Genomic DNA, 20,260 nt, shown 5'->3' with positions numbered 1-20,260 from the left:
TAGAAATTCAGGATAAAGAGTCTGCAGTCATGAAATGACAAAAAATATTTTCCAAAGATGCCCCATAAATTTGTCTTCTGAAAACTTAGTTATTGTTTTTATAACTAACATTTTCCATGAGAGAAAAAAATGAAAAACTTAGGGGGGAAAATGGCATAAATAATACAATAAATTTCCATAGAATAGCATAAATGTTACTGTTTCCAAATGCTTGTAGACTTGTAGGCAAGTGAGTCCACAAATGCAAGTTTAAGTGAAGGATCTATGCTGCACAGTTTCTCAGTTGTGTCCAACACTTTGTGACCCTATGGACTGAAGGGCTTCTTTAACATCGCAGGCTCCTCTGCCCATGGGATTTTCCAGGCAAGAATACTGGAGTGGGCTGTCATTTCCTCCACCAGGGGATCTTCACGACTCAGGGATCGAACCCGTGTCTCTTGCATTGGCAGGCAGGTTCTTTATCACTGAGTCACCTGGCAAGCCCAGGTATCTAACTAGGCTGTTCTTTTTCGTGTTGAGCCAGGCTAGGACAGGTGGTAGGCTAATGCTGGAGTCAGAGAGTACTTGACAGAAGGGCAGAGAGGAGAGTGCTTTCCCTCCAAACACAGGCAAACTTATCAAATGCTCAAAGTATGTCCATTTGTCCAAAGTTATCCCTAAGTGTGGGAATGAGCAGATATCTACTGGGCTGCTCTTAATACCCTGGACATTCTGTAAACAAAACCCAGCACAGCAGACAAACGCACTACCTCTGTCCTGAGCCACAACTCAGCAAGACAGAGCAGTAAGCTCTTTACTGTGTGAACCAGTTTTCACCAGGCTTCAGGCTGGCCTGCAGAGCGCCAACCTGTAGATGTTGTTCTTCAGCCAACAGGAACAGGTTGGGCACTCTAACTGGAATACCATCCTCAACCACAGATGGGCTCCTGAAACTACCTCTTGGCTCAGAATGCATGTGACCATCTAGCACTGGCTCTCACCTGCCCCACTCTCACTCTGTGTGCCCTCCTTCCACAGATCTACTTTATCTGACTTCACCCTTGCTAGAATGCAAGTCCTGCTTTGAATCCCCAACTCACTTAACTGGGGGTCTAAAACTCTTACTTTAAATGACTCTGTTCCTGAACCCCGAGTCATTGGCTGAGAGATTTGCCAACCCACATGGACAATCTAGAACTAAGATGCAACCCTAGCAAAGGGGAAGTCAGAGAGACTGAAGCATAAGAAGCTCTGACCCACGGCTGTTAAAGGAAAAGGACCATAAGCCACAGGATACACACTATAGAATACACAGGTAACCTCTAGAAGCTGAGAATGACCCCAGGCTGACAGCCAGCAAGGAAATGCAACCTCATCCTACAGCCACATGAAACTGGCTGAGCTCAGCCAACAGCCTGAATGAGCTTGAAAGAAGATTGATTCCCAAGAGCCTCTAGTGAGGAACACAGCCCTGCCAAACCTCTGATTTCAGCCTTGTGAAACCTGGGGCGGAGAACCAGCTGAACCATGCTGTGAACAGAATTCAGATTTAGAGAACTTTGCTGTTTTAAGGCACTTAGTTTATAGCAATTTGTTACAGAAGCAAGAGAACTGAACACAATGGTGGTCCCAGGGCTACCATCAAATTGCCTTCCTGTCCCTACCAGCTTGCCGTTAGGAACGAAGGAAACTGAAGTTACCCAGCTGTCAATATACAAAACTTTCATAGGCTATCCCACATTGCACCATCAGTGTGTCTGCGTATTTTGTCTTCCTCCCTAGGATGCAAGCTCTTAAGACAGGGACTGTGAATGACCTTTTTTTAACTCCAATTTTTTTTTAATTGTCCAAACAATATATATTGATTGTAGAAAACTTAGGGGAAAAAGAAATAAATATAAAAGAAAATTTAAAAGATCCATAATTCAACAGTTAACCATACTATTAATATTTTCATGTCATTCTATACTTTGTACATGTATTATATATATATTATATATATATAAATCACAAGATACATACTGATTAATAATTTTATCTTTTCCTTAATAGCATTATGTGGCTATTCCATGTCAATGGATGGAATTCTGTACCATCATTTTTACTGTTCCATAGTATTCAGGCTGGGCCAGGTCCTCCTGTTATAACCTCTTTGGTACCTTTACATCTCACCTTTCATAACACTTTTGACAGCTGTAATAACATTTGTGATTATCTGATGATTTTAAGTTCTGTTTTCTCCGCTAGACTATAATTTCCATGAGCTAAAAGTGTGCCTGTTTTTATCAAGAGTATAATCTCCAAAGCTTAGCCCCAAGTAGATGCCCAAGAAATATAATTCATGAGTGAATGAATTTAACCAAATCTTTTTTTTCAGCCCTTTAGGTTGTTTCCTATTTTGTTATTCTTAATAAAGGTTTCTAGAACACAGCAGATTTTCAATAAACGTTTGTCGAGGACTAATAAAATAACAGAAATTTAGAGACTGGTGAAGGATAATCATTTAGTAGGGCAGTAACTTGATTTAAGTCATTGAGAGGAAGAGAAGTAAGTCTCAGTCATATAAACATGAAGAACTGTACAGAGCTGATAAAAGGATCCTCAAAGTGAGTATTCTGGCAAATTTTATCTTTACTTTTCTATTTTTTTCCAAACAGAGACAGGTATGCACGATCAACGAGGTTTGATAACTCTTTAAAAAATCTTCAAAGAGGTATGTTTTATATTATAATTTTTTAATAAAGTTCTTCCTAAAATATATGGTTAATATAGCATAGTCTAGACCCAGAAAGCTTGGCAATCTGCTCATGCGTAAAGAGTAAACACATTCTTCATATGGGTATAATATCACTACCAATCCCCTAAATAATAAATAAGGCTTTATGAAAGTTAATAAGCTTTATACAGTATTGTACATCAGCTATACTGCTGCTGCTGCTATTCAGTCACTAAGTCATGTCCGACTTTTTGCAACCCCGTGGACTATATAGCCTGACAGGCTCCTCTGTCTATGGAAATTCCCAGGCAAGAATACTAGAATGGGTTGCCATTTCCTTCTTCAGGGGATCTTTCTGACCTAGGGACCAAAAACACATCTCCTGCTTGGCAGGTGAATTCTTTACCACCGAGCCATCTGGGAAGACATCAACAATATTTCAATTAAAAAAAAAGAAAGAAACAAGGGGTGGGGGGAGTTAATAAGCTAGTTAGCAATCATGGGGTGGGCTAAACTAGACACTAAGGCTACAGGCTTCTGAGCTTTAGAGAAGGTAATCAGTGGCCGTTAAAGTCCTGTTCTGTATTCATGTAGAGATTATAAAATTAGAGTTTCTTTAAAATAAGACTATTGCCTATTAAACAATCAATTATCTTACTAAAAGAGTAACATCAGTTTTAAACTACCTGCTTTTCAATGAATATTTAAAACATACTAATGGTAAAAAAATGTCCAAATGTGAAATAAGTATAATGCATTTCATCATTAAAATTCATATTCTTTATCTGACAGAAAAAGAAACACATAAAGATTGCCTGCAAATTATTCAAAGCCTCTAGAGATTGTATAGGTATTTCGGTTCCTTTCAAAGTTTCTTTAGTTATAACTTTATTGATTTATATAACCTGTCCTTCTTTACATGTTCTACTAAAAGTTTATTTCATCTTTAAATGCTGGAAGTAAGAGGCCCCAAAAGCAAAAAAGGTGAGAAAGGGAATCACTGTGTAGCTTACCAGAGTGTAGCATATAATGCAGAGAGCACTAGACTAAGGATTAGTCCTGATAAGTAATATCTAGCACTAGACTAGTCCTGATATTACTGTCTTCGTCAGTTCACTGACGTTTCCTAGATTCCAGTTTCTTCGCCTACAAAATGAAGGCACTCAGTGATCTCAAGGGCCCTTACAGCACAAACATTTTAGGCTGTGAATTTCTGGGAGATGAGACAGTTAAAGAAAAGAAGAAAAACTCACACTAGATACCCTGCTAAATGTTACGCAGGTAATTGAAAAAGGTCTCAAACAAAATGCCCTTGATAGATTTTACTTACACATGCATGCCATCAACCTCCTCAGAAGCCTACTTCCTATACATCTTGTTAACACTGATTTATCTGAAATCTGAAAGGCATTTTAGGACCACAGAGCCTTTATCAGCAATAGGGACTAATGGATTCCTTAGAGAAAAGCCAAAAAGATAAAGAAGGAAGTTAGATTTGTGCAAAAAATACACCTTCAGAACCTCTGCAGAAAAATCAATATTGATAAGTGAGATATACTGGGAAAATTTCTTAGAGTAACAAAGAAAGTAGACACTAACCTGTGTGTTAGGATTGTCTGCAGAATGGAGAACAGAATTCTATTAGTAATAAAATGCCTATATCAAAATGATTAAAAGCAATTCCCTACATACCCTCACCTGGCTTTGTAATAGCCTATGTAGACTAAGAGCACTGCCACCTTGCCACAGCCTACCCCATCCCAGGCACCCAGAAAAAGGGAGTATCCATGGTGAAAACACAATGCCTCCCCAGTCATCTTACCAGGGCTCAAAAGAGCAAGACACTTTGCACCATATAGTCTCATATATACTAATCCAGGTGTCTTAGAACTAGAAGCATCTCTGCTTTATCCAATTTGGTATGGAAGATGGGGGCTTCTCTTCTGGGAACATTTTCTATAATAATAATGATTCTCTCTATCTAAAAATTGACACATACACTCTAAAACTAGCTTTCTGGTTTTGAAAATGATAGGCAATGTAGAATGTGGCAGAAAAGATACGTTTTTTGGAATCATCAATCAGTTCAAAATATATTATTATCACCTTAATCTTTTCTACCAAAAAAAAAAAAGTTTGGCTATAAGCAATGCCCATGCTTTATAGGACCATTACCACCAGAGCTCGGCTATAAATACAAACCACTTTCTTCTTTGGGTCTTCGTTGGTGCTCACATGTATTTGATGTGATGCTTTAAGGATGTTACCCACTAGATAATCTTAAAGATCCCTTTCATCTCTGGTACTTTATGGTTCTAAGATAAATGAGCTTTTCCAGGTTGACCCAGCCTCAGAGCCTTATTTATAGCATTGTTTCTATGCAGAAAAATTTTACACATCTCATCCAACTGACTTAAAAATTAACTTTGGGACATAATCCATTTGAGGTTGAGGCATTCCAGTATCTCATAAAATATTGTCTGCCATGTTCCTATACATCTTTATTACTACAGTAAATACTATTTGGGGAGAAAAGAACACTTTAATTAAAATGATAAAAATAAAATAAAATACAAACTTTTTACTACAAATAGAATTCTTATAGTCATCTTAGCATCTTAAATTTTCTGGTTAGAATAGGTCAAAGACATTCTCCTTCTCATGTCCCTCTTGACTTACCTCCTTCCTATTTTATTGTAATTCAACAAGCCCCTATAAAATGACTCTTGAGTACTAAAATTTGGGAGTCATACAAAACATGGTGCTCCAGGGAGACAGAGTTGGGCAGTGTGGCTTTCAGACTATAAGAGGCCCTAATTACCCCTACCTCCTATAATTCAGAATCTTCCTGTTAAATTTGGGTGGGGCCTGTGACTTGCTTCTAACCAGTAGAATATGGCAAAGGTGAGGGGTTATCACTTGTACAGTTACATTATATAATATTGTAACTTCCATTTTGCTAACAGACTCTCTTGTCTGTATCTCTCTGCATTGACACCCTCTCCTGTTGGCTTTGAAGTAAGCTGCCATATGGAGAGGCCCATGTAGCAAGCACTGAAGGTAGCCTTTGGCTGATAGCCAGTAAAGAGTTAAGGCTCTGGTTTAACAATCATTGAGGAGTGCGTGCTGCCAACAACCACCTGAGCTTGGTAGGAGAACTTCCCCAGGAGAACCCCAGCTCTAATTAACACCTTGTGGCAACCTTGTAAAAGACTGAAGCAAGAGTCCGGCTAAGCTTCGTCGAGATTCCTGACCCAGAGGAACTGTGACTTAATAAGTGTCTCATGCTGTAAGCCATTATGTTTATGGAAATATTGTTATCTAGCAACTGATCATTAATATAGGCAGATGAGTAGCACAATATAATTAAGATAACAACTTAAAGGCAACAGAAATCCAATATAAAGTTCTGGGATAAAGGTAACTTTGAAATATTCCATAGAGAGGGTATATAAGTCCCACGTTCTTTCAAGAATTCAGACTGGCAGAGAGGTACACAGCACAGAGGCTGAATCAACTGAATATCACGGAGAGTGGCCCCGCTACACTGAGAAACAGTGAGGGGAGACTGCAGAGGTACATGGGGTCGAGGTCACGCCAGGGCTGAGTGGGCTCATTTTCAATAGGTAACAACACAAAAGGAAAGGCTCTGGAGCAGGGAAATGACAGTAAAAAGGGCTTTAAAGAACTTAATCCTATCACAGTATAAAGGACAGAGAGGATTAGAGTTAAGAAGACCAAGAATAGATGTGCTGGCACAAAGGTCTTCAGGAGAGGCCAACAAACATGTAGTGGGGGTGGGGGGCGGGGGGCGGGCAGTGGGCCGTGGTTTCACACTCATGAATAATCAAAGGCATGCAAATAAAACTATAAAATACCATTCTGCGGTTGAATCAAATTTGTACAAAAACTAATAATACTAGCAAAGATAAAGCAATCTCAGACACTATCAGTGGGAATGTAAATAGAATAGACTTTATGGAAAGACAATCAGCAAAATGCATGAATAACCTTAAAATACTCAGATCCTCAGACTCTAATTCACTAAGAACATATTCAAAAATAAATAAGTTTATTTACCCATCCGACAAACATTTGAGTGTCTACTACATTCCAGGTACAGAGGATATAGCCATGAACAAAGCAGACCTCACCTTTGCTTTCATGAAACTTAGAAGAGACAAACATTTAATAAATGTATAATTACACATATTACAGGACACAATAGAACTTAAATCATGAGCTTAAAAAATACCTTTCTGGGAAGTAACATTTATACTGAGATCTGAAAGATGAATAGAATTTAGCCACATGAAGAATAGGAGGATTTTTTTTTTCTAATAGGAAAAAAAACAACATTCATGAAGGCAAGAAAGTTAGCTATATTCAATATTTTAGAGGATTCATTCATTAACCTATTTAACAACTATGTGTAGAGGCCCTAGTAAGTATCAAGTACTAGGTGCTAAGGATAAGGGATGGGAGAAAATGATCAAGGTCAAGACAAAACAGGTATAAAAAATCCTGTAGGAATGGAAGGGTATGGTATTTATAATAAAGCCAAAGATGTATGTGTGAAAAAGGAGAAAATCAATACACTTGGCAGGAAAAAAAAAAGAGAGAATGGAGTATAGATTCAGTTCACTTCAGTTGCTCAGTCATGTCTGACTCTTTGTAGCCCCATGGACCACAGCACACCCGGGCCTTCCTGTCCATCACCAACTCCTGGAGTTTACTCAAACTCATGTCCATTGAATCGGTGATGCCATCCAACCATATCATCCTCTGTCATCCCCTTCTCTCACCTTCAATCTTTCCCAGGGTCTTTTCAAATGGGTCAGTTCTTTGCATTAGGTAGACAAAGTATTGGAGTTTCAGCTTCAGCATCAGTCCTTCCAATGAATATTCAGGACTGATTTCCTTTAGGATTGACTGGTTGGATCTCCTTGCAGTCCAAGGGACTCTCATAAACATAAAGACTGTCTATCTCCTTTCAAATCCAAATAGTATAGACTTACCTTAGAAAGGTACATTCAAAACTGTACCATTCATTTATAAAAAATTACCATTTATAGATAGAAATAGGCTTCCCTGGTTGCTCAGATGGTAAAGAATCTACCTACAATGCAGGAGATCCAGGTTCAATCCCTGGGTTGGGAAGATCTCCTAGAGAAGGGAATGACTACCCACTCCAGTATTCTTGCCTAGAGAATTCCATGGACATAGGAGCCTGGCAGGCTACAATCTATGGGGTTGCAAAGAGTGGACATGATGGGTGACCATCACTCTCACTTTCATAGACAGAAATACTTAAATGACTCAGGGCTAAAATGCTCATGTGCAAAGAAGAAGAAGTAGAGATCAAAAATAAATTTTAACATGGATACATAAGCTAAGGCATTGCTATACTTGAGGGATTACCCTACAGCTATCCATGAGTGTGTCCCAACTATGCTAAGCACTCAGGGAAAAGGAACCATTTTTTCAGAATAATAAGCAGGCATTCTTTGCAAGAGGCCAAAATGTACATAGAATAATCTGAGGATTTGAAATTAAAAACTGAGTTTGGGATTGACATGTACACGCTGCTATGTTTAGAATGGATAACCAACAAGGATCTATTGTACAGCACAGGGAACTCTGCTCAGTATTATACAACAATCTAAACAGGAAAAGAATCTGAAAAAGGATACAGGTCGATGTATAACAACCACTTTGCTATACACCTGAAACTAACACAACAGTGTTAAGTCACCTGTGTGAATGAGTGTGTGTGTGTGCGTGCGTTCAATTGTGTCTCACTCTTTGTGACCGCATGGACTGTAGCCCATGATGCTCCTCTCTCCATGGAATTTTCTAGGCAAGAATACTGGGGTAGATTGCCATTTCCTCCTCCAGGGTTCTTCCCACATCTCTTGTGCCTTCTACTCACTTATACACCAATATAAAATAAAATATTTCTTAAAAATTAACCAAATGAACCTCCAAAAGGTTAAGGAGGAACTGACAATTACACAAACTTTATAAGAACATGCTTGGAGTTACTAGCAAGTTAAAAGGGAGCCACAAAAATGACCATGACCTGACGTGAGCAGTAAACCCAAGGAACTGAAGTCCTTTTTCTCCTGTCTCCTCAATTATCCAAATGGTAATATCTTATGTTTGGTACATGTCAACAGCATTAAAGAGTATATAATATTTTGACACGACCTTAAAAAAAAAAAAGATATGCAAAACTCTACTATTTTTGCCCTTCTCTGTGAGTCTAAAACTGTTCCAAAATGAGAAGTAAAAACAAAACACATGGGTAGATTTGCTACAGCAAATAACACAAAGCCTAAAATTTGTGTTGATTTCATAAAGCAATCAAAAAGAAGGACAAATGAAATAATCCTGCAAATTATGCTCTCAAGTCCAATTTTTACTTCTCCTGTTAAGGGATGCAGGTACCTATCAAGAGAAAAGATCATGGTCTGTCTTGGACAGTCCACTGCCCATCAGACTTCTGGGGAGGTGATTTCAATCTCTCTAAGCCTTTGCTACCCCCATCCCACAGTTTGGTATCATATACTTCTTGACTATTACACTCTATACAAATATTTATTATTACTATTTAAAATTTTTTATTTGAACTACATTATTCCTTCATTAAATGGAGAAATATCTTTTAAGATTAACTATTTGGATTTTTTCAAGTTTTTAAATTTATCAAATTAATCTACTTTAGTAGGGGCCCAGATTTAATCAACATATTTATCTAACAATAAATAGTTATTATATCTCTCAAAATATTATAGAACTACAGTCTAAAAAATGTTTTTATTTGCATTAGCCTTCTCCTATAAAGTTCACTAATGGAATTGGCTAACCTTAAAATTAGTGTGATTAATTCTAAAGACCTGTCTTTATATATTAGACCTGTCTAATAAAGTTTGATGGGCATAAATACACAGTTTGGAACAAATATATTGACATCATACATACAATTCATTTGATAGGATATCTTTTTCCCCATAGACAGTAAAAATGAAATAATAGCTCTTTTGAAGAAAAAAGGTGATTAAGTCAGGAATTTTAAGAAATCCAAAACCTGAACCTTGAAAACCTGAATGAAATTTCAAAGTCTGACAAAGAAAATATATCTTTTATAAAACTGGAAATCAGTGTGTACTTATAAATGATGCACCACAAAATGTTTCATTATAGCTTTACTGTGTCAAAATCTATTATCCATCTGCCTTCCATCAAGCAATCTTAGGAAGAAAAATATTATATTGTTTTCTGGGTTAAAACTTCATGCACAGCCTAAAGGCTAATGGGAAAACAGAGTGCAAGTATAGGAGTAACTCTCTCAAATCATGCATTTACTCATTAAAACCTCAAGGTGGGCCATTTTAACATGGCACCTAATTTTGTTTCCTGGTAAATGTATTTATAGACCAAAACCAGAAATGATTCAAGTGGACAGTTAAAAAAAAAATACAAGAGGAAGCATATAAAAATAATATTCAGTAAGATATTATCTTTATAACAGAAAAAAAAAAAAGCAGGATGCCCCCTCCCCGCTCAAGTTCCCACAATGGTCACCATTCAGCCAGTCTACTCACTTCCGATGGGTGTGGTCCATGCCACTGTTTGGTATTGCTTCCAACTCTGCATTTTTCTGCCCACAGATATTTCCATAGCTGTCGTATCCTGATACTAGTCTTGCTGCTGCACCTGTTGCTACTGAAAAGCCACAAATAAATCCCTAGGAGAAAAACACAGAAAAAAACATACAAATAAACCATTTCAATAGCAACAGCCACTACTTGATACGATAATGAGCTTCTTTTGTCCGCTGAAGGGAACAAAGAGCTCTCTTTCCTTATTGCAAACACTATTCCACTGTTTTCCTTGGGTTTCACATAAGCTGTACAAAGAAGTCCACAGGGAAACACTATTTACTACAATAACAAAACAAATCTCAAGCTTTTACATCGTAAGTATGTCTTTGCATTTTATAATAATAATAATAGCAGCATCTTTGTACTGAACATCTGCTCGATGCCAGGATCTGTACCAGCTGCTCATCATACATTATCTCTAATCCTCATGATGGGGAAACTGAGGCCCAGAGAGGGTAAATAAGTCATACAAGGCCATAGAAGCTAGTAAAGATCAGGGCATAAGACTCAAACTTAGCTTTCTTCATTCTTTAAAATTTTTTTTATTATTTATTTATTTGACTACACTGGATCTTAGCTGTAGCATGTGGGATCTAGTTCCCTGACCAGGGATTGAAGCCAGGGCCCCCTGCATTGGGATTTCAGAGTCTTAGCCACTGGACCACCATTCTTTAGTTTTATTTGGTTGTCAAAGAGTTCTGTTAAATGAAGAATAGCAACAGATGAAAGACAAAAATTCAAAGAACAATAGGTATGTGGGTTTCAAATTATCACTTCAGTACACACAACACTTCTGTTTTCTTCCTGCAATAAAGTTGTGTAGAAGCCAAAGAATTATACGGTGAAGTACATTCACGCTCTGAATATTGGAGACTCAAGGACAGTGAGGCCCTGGGTCCATGTGCCACAGAGGTCACTTCATTTCATGGGGATATGCTTCACCACAGTACCAATGGCAAATGGTACTCACTTCAGAACTGCATCATGTTTGCCAAGTCAAGGATGCATTGATCAAAGCAAAGCAATAAGCCCTACACTCAACTGCAGGCTACTGGGCATAAGAACAGGAAATAAGGTGAGTCACTATTATTAAACTGAGTTGGGAGAAAAGACAGAGGTTAAGATATATTCTTGCAATGTGGTCTCTAAAAGATTGAGTTTCTGTTATCTTTAACAAAAGATACTAAGGTTAATGGCGAATCTTTCCAATACAGGTCTTTTAACGAGAGGCATCATAGAGAAATAGAAAGAGGAGCCAGAAAGATCTGGATTCAAACCCTCACTCTACCATTTACCACCTGTATAACCTTGATCCATTTACCTTCTTAGACTGTTTCTTCCTCATCTATGACAAGAAATAATATCAGCTGTTTCACAGCCAAATGATGGGGCATCCATGAGATAACACATTTCTAACTTTTAGCTGGGCCTGGACACAGCAGGTAGTCAATATATTGTAGCTGCTAATGAAAAAGTCAGACTAAAGAAGTTGATAACAGTAATTGGGGATTAACCAAAAATCCCTTCAGTTCTAAATTTTGGGAAAAAATTTTCTAGGGGGTGTGGGGAGAGTGAGAAATACTGTCAGTCACTTTGTCATTACAGAGAAACATTCAGACCACAATTACCATCTTCTTTCACTACTCGTCTAAAATAGCAAAGCCCTTGCATAATTAAAAGGTTATGTTCTTCTTTCACTTTTTATAGAAACGTTCTTCTTGTGTTTGATAAGTACTTTGTGTTAGAGATGGCCTTCAGTGGTTTCTGAAGTCCCTTTATGACTGTTTAACAGGACTGTTGGAAATGTACATGTGTGTGTTTTTGTGCATGTGTGTGTTTGTGCTTTTTAGTTATAGGCCACCTCATATCCCTCTGGGATGTAGGCAGAGTATAAATTATAAATGTTTCATATATATGGTAAAATGGAACACTGACATATTTTCACATAGGCCATTTAAACTTCTTAGTAGCTTCCCAAAGCATTAGAGTAGAGAGGGTGAGAAGCTGTAGGAGGGAAAGGAAGGGGAATAGGAAGCTAGTAAGAGAGAGAGAAACCATGATTGTTATCCCGGAGATGTCCCATATGGTACAAGTAGTGACAATGGAGAACTAGGCCAAATATAATTAAAAAGACAATCTCCTTTTTTTAAAAAAATTGTGAAATCCAAATGCAGGAAGCAATATAGTTTCAGATGAGAAAAAATGTGGTACATGAAATTAAAATAGGGTGAGAGAAACTTTACAGAATGTACTGTATAATTCAATGGCTCCAAGAGGCAGATGCAGTGTTATTTAGCAGAAGGAAATCACATTAATGAAGCAAGTTGTAAGGGGGATAAGGAAAGCTTTTATACACCTATAGTAGGGAGCAATCATTAGAGAGAAAGGAAATCTATTCATAAGGAATAGAATCATGGTTAAGATCTTAAAATGACTGAGCTACTGAAGTGCTTTCAGAACTGCTATTTCAAGAGAGAGTGAAAAGGAACAGACAAATCTAATCACAAATAGGAGGTGACTCAAATCAGATAAAGAGACCAGAGATAGATGGTAGATCCCAGGCGAGATCTGGCAGCTAATGAGTGCCTATTGCCTATGTGGGAGAAAAACAATTGGCTAATTAATGGACTGTGTCCATTTCCCCTTCACATCACAAGTTTAGTTCAATTTAAGTAAGAGTTTTGGCTTAGTTTCACTCACTCTTAGTCAAAAAAAAAAGGACATGTTTCATTTCACAAGCAATGTTTGAATTTCACACATGGAGCCTTTACCACACCACTGAGCAAGGCAGAGGTCTTAGCTTTGCTCTGAAGAAAAAAAAAAAAAGTCAACAAAACATGCATGAGGTGTGGGGAGGGAGTATGAATATGGCATTGTGTTTCAAGACTTTAGGCTGATAGCCTTCTCCCAGGGATTAATGAAAATATATCCAGAATTTTTTCTCAAAGACTATCTCTCTTACCTCAAACAACACTTGGAGTCAGTCTGCTAGTAACTAACTTGTCAAACCTTAGAGTAACACTTGGCTTCTGTTCCTCCTTTTCCAAGAACTCTGAGACCAGGAGGCTATTCAGTCAGTCAGTCAATTCAGTCGCTCAGTGGTGTCCGACTCTTTGCGACCCCATGAATCACAGCACTCCAGGCCTCCCTGTCCATCACCAACTCCCGGAGTTCACTCAGACTCGCGTCCATCAAGTCAGTGATGCCATCCAGCCATCTCATCCTCTGTCGTCCTCTTCTCCTCCTGCCCCCAATCCCTCCCAGCATCAAAGTCTTTTCCAAGGAGTCAACTCTTTGCATGAGGTTGCCAAAGTACTGGAGTTTCAGCTTTAGCATCATTCCTTCCAAAGAAATCCCAGGGTTGATCTCCTTCAGCAAACAGCATTGGATTAGAAAGTCTGATGCAGAACTAATACTTATGCAAACAAATTTCAAAAATAAATTTAAAAGCTTTGGCAATCTGCCAGATTTTGGGATTTCTTTAAAGTTTAATGGGACATATTACTCTAAGAAAGAGGAAAGAAGGAAAAAACAAGAATGGTTGGAAGTCTAGGAAATACCAAGTTCACCCTAAAAAGAACTGAGATATTCTCAAAAGAAAAAAACAATAACAGGGCATGAGGAAGCTAAAATCAGAGAGGCTATTTCATGGGCAGCCTGAGCAATTAAAAAAACATAGACAAAGAATATGTACTGAGAACTGAAACCAGCTGCAAATACTCATGACCCCATAAGTCACTTTATCACTTTAAATTCTCTGAGGCTCAGTCTCCTTACCTGTCACTAGGAATGAATTAGATTAATCTCAAAAGTCCTTCCAATTCCAAAATTTTATGATTCTAAGGAAAACTATTAATAGAAACAGAGTAACTTTTTTAGACTATACTTTCAGGGAGAGTACGGACCCATTTGATCCACTTTAATGACTGAGCATGTAGTATGTGCAGAGGGTGAGGAAGAGTAGATTAAAAGTAAATGGATTTAACTGTATATTTAAAAATAGGCAAAATAACAAATTTTAAGTTATGTATGTGTGTATGTGCCAGGCTCCTGTGTCCATGGGATTTTCTAGGCAAGAGTACTGGAGTGGGTAGTCACTCCCTTCTCCAGGGGATCTTTCCAACCCAGGGACAGAACTGGCACCTCCTGTGTCTCCTGCATTAGAAGTGGATTCTTTACCGCTGAGCTACCAGGGAAAATGAAGTTATGTATATTTTACCACAATAATAAAAAAAGAAAACCCAAAGGATTTAACAGAGAGCAGGCAGTCATTTGGATCAGGTGACCTTAAGGTAATTTCTGGCATGCTGTTCTTCCTATTCTATGATCCTGGCAAAGCACAGCCCATCACACAGGTGACTAAACACTTCAGTAAGTCTTTGAATCTTTCTCTTTGTGCTGCCTGCTCCACAAGAGTTAATGAGGTAGAAACACTACGCTCGGAGAACTAGACTAAGACTATAAAATAAAAAAGGTCCTTGAAAGCAGTCTGAAGGGACGACCTATGCAATAATGGCTCTAAAATTCAGCTCTAGTCCAGATCATTCTCCAAAATTCCAACTCTGTATTTCCAACTGCTTATCCCTATGCACACATCCTACATGTCCACAACTCAGTTCCTTCCACGTTTCCCCAAACCGCTTTCCCTTCCGGCATACTCCCCATCTCCATCAGAAGCACCATTTCTGACTAGTCTGCACAGCTAAGATACAGAGGGAGAGGACACTAGCTTTCTAGCTCTGCACTAGAGGAAGCAGTAATGCTGAACTCTTTGCTCAAAGAGTCTGAAATATTGAGTAGACAACATTTAACTGGCAGGTAAGGTTACTGTGTTCTACAGGTCCATGTTCTCAAGAACTTCCAGGCAACAAAGAAGGGACTGTCTCTTGAGGCCTTGCCTTCTTCCTCTTCTCTCCTGGGTTCAATGCTGCCACCATGTAATCCTGGACAAGTTATTTAACATATCCGTGTGCCCCCTTATCTGTAAAATGGGAATGATGATAACCAGAGTAGCACTGAGCAGTTGTGAAAATCAAATCTGTGTTGAGTGCAGAGAATAGTACCCAGTCCATAGTAAGCAGCAATAATGATTAGGAATAAGTTGTATGAGTTGTCTGTATCTTCTGTCTTTCAAAGCATGTACTCCTTTTAGGATATACAAAATTTTATTTATTTATTTCTGGCTGTGCTGGGTCTTCATTGCTGTGCAGGCTTTTCTCTAGTTTCAGAAAACAGGGGCTAATTTCCAGTTGGGGTGCACAGGCTTCTCATTGAGGTAGCTTTTCTTGTTGTGGAACACAGGCTCTAGGGCATGTGGGCTTCGGTAGTTGAGGCACACGGGCTCAGTAGTTGCAGCACACGGGTTTAGCTGATCTGTAGCATGTGGATCTTCCCAGATCAGGGATCGAACCTGCATCTCCAGTACTGGCAGGCAGATTATTCACCACTGAGCCACTAGGGGAGCCCCAGCTTCCTCTTTATCCTGACTTTTGTGATCTGGGCAGATTTGGTCCAGGTGAATCTCTTTTCTCTCCTCTTTTCACATATACCTCTCCTTGGAACAGAATGAAGTCAGCCTAACTAAGGTGGGAAGAACCTTGAGCTCATGTGGCCCAAACTTCATTACACAAGCCATGCTTAGTGAGGAATTCTTTATTGGTAATCAAGCGACTGCTTGGGTACTAAGAGTTGCACTTTGTTTATCCACCCTACTCTTGTTCCTTCATGTGCACAGAAACTGTGATTTTGGAACCTACAAGGAGCTGGAGTAGGATCTGAGCTGAAAAAGCTTACACTGAACCATACACACATCCCATAATATAACCCATAACATAACTTCTTAGTATCCCACTTGCCTGTAACACTGATGACATCAAACATTATTAACCCCACTTCTTCAATCTGTCTCCTGCTCTCTTTTACTACTTCTTTATTTCAGGTTTTTTACCTCTTATTTAGACTCATCTGAACCATTGCATCAGCCTCCAAAGTGGTGGCCTGAAATCTCTTCCCCCTTTACAATGACTTTACATTTACACTGGCTACCAGGGCCATCTTTCTAAACCCAGTTATATCATTTCTTGCTTAAAACTGCAATAGTATATCAGTGCCTACAACAATGGGTCTCAACACTGGCTGAATATTAGAATCAAAGAGATTAAATCAGATTCAATGGGGTGGGGCCCAGAAATGAGTATTTTTATTTTAATCCCAGCAAATTCTAATATTCAGTTAGTGTTGAGAACCACTTGTTTACTACCTTAATGGAAAATAGAAATTAAGAGGTACAATTCATGTAACTTTTCAGAACAGGGTAAACATATATCCAATGATCTCAAAATACCAAATAAGTTCCAATCTCAGAGATGATAACTCTCACAAAGACTGACAGAAATTTACTTTAAAAAATACCCTAAGTTCTAGACAATTCAAGCATGGAAAATATTTTAAAAGTAAGAGAAGAAACAAAAGAGAAGTACACATATTTATGATGAGATGAACATGTGTAAATAAAAAGATTTAGTGGTAAAGGTGAGTGAAAGATGACAAGATCTTAAAATATTTCAGAACTAGAGAGTAGACACCAAGGAGTGAGCAAAGAATTGCAAGTAAGAACAGTGAGTAAAGATATGGTTTGAATGATAGGCTGTAAGAGGATTGAATAAAAAAAATGCCTATAAAAGCAGAAGCAACTGGCCATTAAATGAAAAGAATATAGGCAGAAAATTCCAGTTCCTTTTCTATTTTTGCCTCTCATGGGCAGCAGTATATTCTTAGATATGCTAATATTCACTGTACTTTGCCTGTAAACTGGGATAAAACTCATTTTATAGGGTAATTGGGAGAATTTAGTGAGATAAATATATATATGATAGCATCAAGCCCATGATAATGCTCAAAAAATATTTGTTGAATGTTTCTCTTAAAGGTACTACAGAATGAAATCTAAAGACAAAAATGAAATGCAACTCTTAAAAAACATACAAGGCTTCCCTCGTGGCTCAGTCAGTAAAGAACTCATCTGCAATGCAGGAGACCACCTGCAACGGGGGAAACCCGGGTTCCATCCCTGGGTCGAGAAGATCCCCTGGAAAAGGAAATGGCAACCTACTCCAGTATTCTTGCCAGGGAAATCCCATGGCCAGAGGAGCCTGGTGGGTTACAGTCAACAGGGTCACAAGAGTCAGACAAGAATTAGTGACTAAACCACCATCACAAAAACATACAAAACAAATATTGAGAAGACAAAAAAACTTTTAGTCTACTGTTATGCCAGTAAGGTAGGCAACAGAACTTTGAGATTTCTCCAGTTTCCACATGGTAAAATTTGATGTTAGCTCTACTCCAAGGAATGGTAATCCATAAAAAGAAACATTCCAAACCAAATAACACTATGCCTGCATTTAAAAGTACACACAATGGGTCTTAATTACCACTACACTGAAATCAACATTATATTAATTACCATTGCATTAAAATACTTCAGTAAACAAATAGCTCCTGACTCTCCAGTCACTCCCAAATCAGCCTATTAACATTAGTGATTGCACTTTCCTGAGCTATTTTAGCACAGAAAATCAAAAGCACCTTGGGAGGTAGGTACATATTTTTATAAACATAATTTTGAAAGGTCAGCTGCTATCTGTCCCAGAGGGAAACTCAGGAGGTGGGGAGAGGTTGTGGACTACTTCTGTTAGCAAAGAATATCTCCTCTACCCTTGGATGCTGGATTTCAGTTTCTACTCCATTAAACTAAGTAGATTCTTGAACAATATCTTACAAGTTCTAAGTTAGAAAATGAGTAATTCTGATGTCTTCTAAATATCCTAGATTTGGTGAAACTGAGCCATCTATTATTTTTAAAACTAACACTCTTTTATTTTACTGAATGTGTTATATTTCATCAAAGTTCCCTGTTTTCTTTCCCTTGGTTCAGGAGCTGGTTGGTGTCCACACTTCTGCCATTAGCCATGAAAAGGGTTGTTCTCAAATGACGTTTGCAAGGTAGGCAGTTGCAGACAGACACAGAATAAGATTACCTAAAAAGTAGTAATAATGAAAAACAATAACATTCCTTAAAAAAAAAAAAAAAAGGTATGGGGAAAAGATTAAATATACGCACACTTGAGAGGGAAAAAAAAAAGCGTGCCTAAGGTAGCAGATCATGGCATCTGACCCAACACTTCAGGCAAATAGATGGGAAAACAATGGAAACAGTGACAGACTTCATTTTGGGAGGCTCCAAACTCACTGCAGACAGTGACTGCAGCCATGAAATTAAAAGATGCTTGCTTCTTGGAAGAAAAGCTATGACCAACCTAGACAGCATATTAAAAAGCAGAGACATTACTTTGCCAACAAAGGTCTATCTAGTCAAAGCTATGGTTTTTCTAGTAATCATGTATGGATGTGAGTTGGACTATAAAGAAAGCTGAGCACATAAGAATTGATGCTTTTGAACTGTGGTGTTGGAGAAGACTCTTGACAGTCCCTTGGACTGCAAGGAGATCCAACCAGTCCATTCTAAAGGAAATCAGTCCTGAATATTCATTGGAAGGACTGATGTTGAAGCTGAAACTCCAATACTTTGGCCATCTGATGTGAAGAACTGACTCATTTGAAAAGACCCTGATGCTGCGAAAGATTGAAGGCGGGAGAAGGGGACAACAGAGGATGAGATGGTTGGATGGCATCGCCAACTTGATGGACATGAGTTTGAGCAAGCTTTGGGAGCTGGTGATGGACAGGGAAGCCTGGCACACTGCAGTCCATAGGGTTGCAAAGAGTCCGACACGACTGAATGACTGAACTGAACTGAAGGTAGCATAATCGTGTTTCGAGTTGCAAAGACTAAGAAAGAGAGGACAATACTGTCTGCGCAATTCCCTCAAGGGAGAAACAAGGTGACAGAAAAGAGCGCTGGCCTGGAAGGTAAGAGACTGGGCTCTGTTCCCAGCTCTGCTGTTAACTAGCGGTGTGGCCTCGGGATGGTCACTTTCATCTCTGTGGTCTGATGTTCTTGATGTGTATAATGAGGATGATGGACCAGATGGGGATTTCTAAATGCTTTCCAGCTTGAAATATCAGATAGCTCTAAAAGGCTGCTTTCTACCTCTTGTCCAGCCCAGTACAACGGCAGTGACACTAAAGTCCCTGAAGCCTGTGTGGAAACTCCTGCAGGGCAGACCAGGGATGCAATCTGAATAAACACAGCCCCAGCGCTTTGCACCAGGAACTCTGCTCATCCATCCTCCATATCCATTGGAAAATCACCAGCTCCCATGATCCCCGACTGAGAAATGCACTTATTTCCATAGGCACAGCAGGCAGCAGGAGCCTAGTATGGGTAGAAAGAGAAGAAGCAGGGAGCAACCAGACTCCCCTCTAAGAAGAACTAAAAAAAAATGTCACAACTGGGAGCATTGTAGACATCATCAAGAAAAACCTCTAATTTTATAGAAAGGCACATCAAGTCCCTGAAAAACTGACTGGCAAAAAAAAATAACCATCAGGACTGTGTGACTGGGTTGGATAAACACTCAGGACTCAACTCCATGACCACTACTCTGCTCAACACCTGCATCAAGCTTAAGAGTTCATGGATATTTATTTCAAAGGCTTTCTGGCTTTCTGAAATGATCTAGTCAAAGAGAAAGTTTCAATTATTCCTTAATTTTGATCTCAGTTCTCATGCAAACCAAAAAAAAAAAAAAACAAAAAAAGGTCAAGGGGTACCAAATACCACTTAAGTGTATGGGAAAAAAAATAACCTAATTCTATGGTATCCTAGAACTTCCAGTTATAAGCAATTCAAGAGGGATTATTCATTTACAAATATAAATAAATATCTAAATAACAAGTTCCCTCTTCAAACCAACTCCCCATCATCCCCCTGAAT

General features: G+C 38.6%; 1 protein-coding gene across 3 annotated transcripts in view; it reads right to left on the bottom strand.

The window, feature by feature from the left end:
- The window catches only part of SLC44A1 (solute carrier family 44 member 1), a 217,127-nt gene that overhangs the window by 140,153 nt on the left and 56,714 nt on the right, over positions 1-20,260 (bottom strand). For all 3 annotated transcript variants that reach the window (XM_040241010.1, XM_040241025.1, XM_040241018.1), the window contains exon 3: positions 10,303-10,445. In XM_040241010.1, coding sequence (XP_040096944.1) covers positions 10,303-10,445 — 143 coding nt within the window. The remainder of the gene's footprint in view (positions 1-10,302; positions 10,446-20,260) is intronic.

Source organism: Oryx dammah, unplaced genomic scaffold (assembly GCF_014754425.2).
Source record: "Oryx dammah isolate SB20612 unplaced genomic scaffold, SCBI_Odam_1.1 HiC_scaffold_1, whole genome shotgun sequence".
NCBI classification, from domain to species: domain Eukaryota; kingdom Metazoa; phylum Chordata; class Mammalia; order Artiodactyla; family Bovidae; genus Oryx; species Oryx dammah.
This window is presented reverse-complemented; position numbering and strand designations above follow the sequence as displayed.